The sequence below is a fragment of the Mus pahari genome, chromosome 1 (genome assembly GCF_900095145.1).
Source record: "Mus pahari chromosome 1, PAHARI_EIJ_v1.1, whole genome shotgun sequence".
Lineage (NCBI taxonomy): Eukaryota > Metazoa > Chordata > Mammalia > Rodentia > Muridae > Mus > Mus pahari.
Window position 1 is genome coordinate 73,512,620 of NC_034590.1, and position 5,613 is coordinate 73,518,232.

Here is a 5,613-nt window from a genome sequence, read left to right on the forward strand (position 1 = left end):
TGTGTTTTCATCACGTATCTAGGTACTGTCCTAGGAGACATAATATGACATTTGATTTCAATCAGTTTGTCTAATTCAGCAATCGTGAGAATAAAAGGCAAATTCTTCTGATTTTTCATTATGAAGAAATATCTGACTATAAGGAATACATGAAATGTATCTTCTAACTTCGTTCCACAGGCTAGGAAAACACAAAATCACAAATTAAAGACACATTTTTAAGTGCATACCATAAGCCCTAGGGAGACTATTGGAATCATCAATTTGAAGTCATTATGGATCAATGTGATTTCATGAAAGCTTGAAGTAAAAATAAACATGCAATACATGCATGGGAATAGGTGGAAAGAGGAATAGAGAGATGGGCGGGGGTTGGGGGGAGGACCAGAGAGAACACTACGTAGTGTTCAAAAATGAAGAACTGATATTTAAGATGTGAATAGATATTAGTAAAGCACATAATATTTACATCATGAAAGGTTACTTTTTCAATGTTAATTTTTAGGTCATGAAAAATACCACCAAGATGAAAATACTTCAACAATTTGTGAATACACAGAATAATCTATTTTATAGGAATGCCACCTCTCATATAGTATCTTACAAGTTAACAGGGGAGCAGTCTGACCAGTGATGCTGGAGCCATCCTACAACCACACAATGGAATCCCCTGGCACTTTCTTCCTCTTGGGCATCCCAGGGTTTCAGTCTTCTTATCTTTGGCTGGCCATCTCACTGAGTACCATGTATAGCATAGCTCTCTTAGGAAATATGCTCATTATTATTGTGATCTGCATGGATTCCACTCTGCAAGAGCCTATGTACTTCTTTCTATGTGTTCTGGCTGCTGTGGATGTTGTTATGGCTTCTTCTGTGGTACCTAAGATGGTGAGCATCTTCAGTTCAGGAGACAGGTCCATCAGCTTTAATGCCTGTTTCACTCAGATGTACTTTGTCCATGCGGCCACTGCTGTGGAGACAGGTCTGCTACTGGCCATGGCTTTTGATCGCTATGTGGCCATCTGCAAGCCCTTACATTATATGAGAATTCTCACCCGTCATGTGATGCTGGGAATTAGTGTGACTATCACCGTTAGAGCTGTTATTTTTATGACTCCTTTGAGTTGGATGTTGAGTCATTTGCCATTTTGTACCTCCAATGTAGTTCCTCATTCCTATTGTGAACACATGGCTGTGGCCAAGTTAGCATGTGCTGACCCCATGCCCAGCAGTCTCTACAGTTTGATTTTTTCCTCCATCATTGTGGGCTCAGATGTGGCCTTCATTTCAGCCTCTTATACTTTGATTCTCAAGGCAGTTTTTGGTCTGTCCTCAAGGAATGCGCAGTGGAAGGCTTTGAGTACATGTGGCTCTCATGTTGGGGTCATGGCTCTGTACTATCTCCCTGGGATGGCATCCATCTATGTGGCCTGGCTAGGGCAGGACCGAGTTCCACTGCACACCCAAGTGCTGTTAGCTGACTTGTACCTGATCATCCCACCCACCTTAAACCCTATCATTTATGGTATCAGGACCAGACAAATCCGGGAGCGGACATGGAGTCTGCTGACACATTGCTTCTTTCCCCAGCGCACTCAAGGTTCATGAACACAAAGTTTCTCCGACCTTCAGTGTTCCAGTTAGTGCAAGGATGACTTTGAGGTCATGGCCATGGACAGGCGTAGAGTGTCCTTGCATAACACTTCACCTTCTCAGGAGAGTTTGACTGAAGTGACTATTTTCTGGTGTATTTGTTTAGAATGTTATCAGATTGAGGTTTTGGCAGAGAATGTGATTTGCTGTTTTGTTTCTGTATTTTTTTTCTTTTTTAAAATCTTTATTTCAAGCTAACATCAGTCCCTCTGTTGGTGAAAGCTACCGTTTTACCTTTTCCCTCACTGGAATTTTCTTAGGTTTGTTCCTCCCACGTGTTGTGCTAGAGACTGTTAGATCTTGTTCTCTGGCTCACTGATGGTTCCATTTTATTTGATTCCCATGTTTATTCCTTACGCAGACATCTACTCCACCTAAAACAGATTTTAGTTTATCTTATGTGAACTTGGGATCAAAAATGCTGTCCCCTTTCTAATGAATGAATTGGAAAAAGAAATCTGATCCATGGTGAAAATCAAAGGAACAACAAAACAAAACAAAACAACAACAACAACAAAAACCCCACACGGGATGGAGAGAATCATGCTCTGGGTCCAACATCCTTCTGAGAGCAACAAGGTTTTATTAGGCAGAGACACATGTATCTGATTCTTAAAGAAACTGAAAAATCTTAATGAGATTAATTCTCTGATAATAAAATTCAAAGCGCTAGGAAAAACCGCAATAGCAAGTTGGCTAACTGCTCCCTTGATTAGCACAAAATGTCCTCCGTCTTTTCCAATTGACCTTAGCTTTATGTCTATGGAAAAACATGATGTAGTACTAACACAAAGAGAAAAATAAGCAGTGGAGCAGGATAGGGAGGTCAGACCCAAACTCTGAGATATATTTGGTTAACAGAGCTGATGCTGGTCATGGTGTTGGGACCACTGGACATTCAAATGTGAAGCTATTAGATGAAACCCTACCTTACATGATATGCAAAAAGTAATTGAAAAAAAAAAGGTAAAGAACTAATTGGAAGATTGAAAATAATGAAACTAGAGAAAATATTTAGCATTGCAAAGATTTCTTAGACATGATATCCAAAAGTGAAAAACAGATACATGTGCCCACAAGGGACAGAAATAATTTTGTGTAACAAAGGACAAAATGGAATGCAAAGGCACCATATAGGGTAGAAGGAGTATATATATATATATATATATATATATATATATATATATATGAACTATTTACCTAGTAAATGATGATATCATATAATTCAACAACAATAACAAAAAAGTAGATACTTGAATTAAAACAGACAGTCCTGTAAGGGTGATGTGAGAATGACCAGCTAGCACACATGATGATGCTTTTTATCACTGGTCATTAGAGAGGTGAAATCTAAAATGACAGTGAGAGAATTCATTTGATCTATATGTATGATAATAAAAACCCAACCCAAGCTAAGAAAAAAGGAAGTAAGAACCAACTTTGGGTGAAAATGTGGATAAACTGGACCCCTTTGCATGGTTATTGGAGATTGTGGTAATAAAATTACCATGGTGACAGTGTGTGACATCTATGAAACATGAAAAGTAGGAATCACCTGTGATACAGCAATCCCACTGCAGGTATGCTCACATACCATGAAAACCAGGGTTCCAAGCCACAGTGACTGGCACTCACAGTCATGGTATCACATGGATGGGCTGACTGTATGAAACCAGGAAAAAGAGTTCTGATGTTGAATCTACAGCTTCTTTCCTGGTCATAGTAGCTTTGTGCACTTTCTGTATCTCATGTTCATTGATGAAATGTAGGCATAACAATGGTAGCTACTTCAGCAGACTGTGATAACCAAATGTGGAAATCTTAGGAAAACACCCATTAGAGCAGTGGTTCTCAACCTGTGAGTCACGACCCCTTCAGAGATTGAATGATCCTTTCACATCTAAGACCACTGGAAAGATGAGATATTTACATTATGATCATAACATTAGCAAATTTATAGCTATAATATAGCAACAAAAACAGTTTTATCATTGGGTGATGTCACCACTACATGAGGAAGTGTATTACAGGGCCAAGCCGTTGGAAGGTTATAAATAACTGCATTAGAGGTTCTGGAATATTGAAAATTTAAAAAATGTTATCAGGGCTGGTATGATGGCCCAGTGAGTAAAGGCACTTGCTGCCATGTCTGACAACCTCAGTTAAACACCTGGGACTGACTTGATGGAAGGAGAGGACTGACTCCTGGAAGTTGTTCTCTGACTTTGACATGGAGACTGTGGCATGGGCATGCCCACATACAGATACACAATCAATAAGTAAATAAATAAATACACAAATAAAAGAAATAAATGTACTAAGGAAAAAAATGACACTTGGATCATTTGATTATTTTTCCCAGATGTCTAATGTGTGTGTGAGTATTCACATGTTTGGGCACGTGGGACATGCATGTGCATGTGTGCGTCCATGCATGTGAAGATCAGAACTGGTCCCTTCCTCAGTTCCTCATTCATTAGTCTAATGTTAGGTATCCTCTGGGGATCAGAATACACAAACATTATTCACTCTCCAGGCTTCTGACTTCTCTCACAGTCTGGAATGCCCAAGGGGCTGAGCACAGAAGGGAGCCAGTCTCTGAGGAGTCTTAGTGTTTGGCTGCTGGGCAGAGGCCAAGAGAAGCAGTGCCCAGGGAAAAGGCAGGATGGCAAAGAGTATCTCCTGGGAAAGGGCTTCTCCCAGTGGGAGGCATCTGAAAAGGACAGCCCTTAGAGTAACTCCATTGTCTCTGCTCTCCCGTGGTTCCTGTGGTGTCATTGCTTTTCTTGAAGGTCTTCTGAGAATCTACATATTACTTGGTGTGAGAAATGTGGACTAGTAGGCATACTTAATCAGGAAATGGTTGTTGCAAGAAGAAAGCTGTTATGTGGACAATTGAATTAGGAAACAGAGATTTAAGAAGTCTTTAGGCTATGGTCACCTCAGAAATGAAGATTCATGTTTTCAAGCAGACAAGTATAAAGGGTCTGGTCAGCTCTGGAGGCATTATGGATACCTACAGCTTCCTCTGGAAATGGCGCAAGGGATGGCAGACATGGGAGAAGGAATAGATATATAGCATCTGTGTTCAAGGCAGAGTAATGAAAAGGTAACTGCAAAACTGGAATGGTAGACACATATTTTGGGATCCAAGACTTGTGAGAAAAACCCATGCCTTAGGGATGAGATTGTGTCTGTGTAGAGGGGAGGCACTTAGGGAAATGAGGTTACCATGGGCAGCAAGGCTATATTCAATGAGGTGTGCAGTCGTGTTCTATCTGGAAAGCACGTTAATTTTGAATTGCTCCATCCTTTATTTGGAACAAAATATCATCTCACATCCTATGATTTACTTATTGATTTAAAATGATTTGCCTAGGCCACTTTTCAGTGATGGACCCACCAGCCATCAGGTGCAGCTACAGGATTGAAGGTAACTGGTACAAGGATGGAAAGGTTTCTCGGGAGATTTGAGCCTAGGCTTTCTGAAAAGTATTCACTCCAAGAAGTAGGAAGCAGTTGTGGCTGCATGTGTTGATAGCGGAAAATGTGCACCTTAGATTTATTTATCTTATAGCAAGAGCTCATTGAAAAACAAGCATCCATGAAATGATGCTTAAAACGTTCCTCATGTCACAACATAGCTGTAATGGAGCCCACTACTGAAGTTTGTAAGAACAAATTTAAATTTAAATATTTAAACATAAAAGCATACCTGCGCGTGCGCGCGCGCGCGCGCGCGCGCACACACACACACACACACACACACACACCTCTCTAGTAATGCTGATCAAGATGAAAACTGAATAAAATGAAATAAAAGAGAAGAAGACCATGAATTAGAAACAACTGTGAGCATCTGCCAAGTCATGAGGTTCTGAGGACTGGGGACAGGAAGATGGAGCAGGGCATAAGGTGAGGATGGCCTCGGATGACAGGTGAGTTCACTTAGAGCAGCTT

The 5,613-nt window shown here is 40.5% G+C and overlaps 1 protein-coding gene across 1 annotated transcript; it reads left to right on the plus strand.

Moving 5' to 3' along the window:
• Window positions 1–615: 615 nt before the first annotated feature.
• LOC110313224 (olfactory receptor 52I2-like) lies at window positions 616–1,629 on the plus strand. Its single transcript, XM_021187250.1, has one exon. The coding sequence runs from the start codon at window positions 634–636 to the stop codon at window positions 1,606–1,608; it is 975 nt and encodes a 324-aa protein (XP_021042909.1). The 5' UTR covers window positions 616–633; the 3' UTR covers window positions 1,609–1,629.
• Window positions 1,630–5,613: the final 3,984 nt, after the last annotated feature.

What these genes read in the sequence shown, in the direction of transcription:
- LOC110313224 (XM_021187250.1), top strand. Translation starts at nt 634, where the DNA reads ATGCTGGAGCCATCCTACAACCACACAATGGAATCCCCTGGCACTTTC.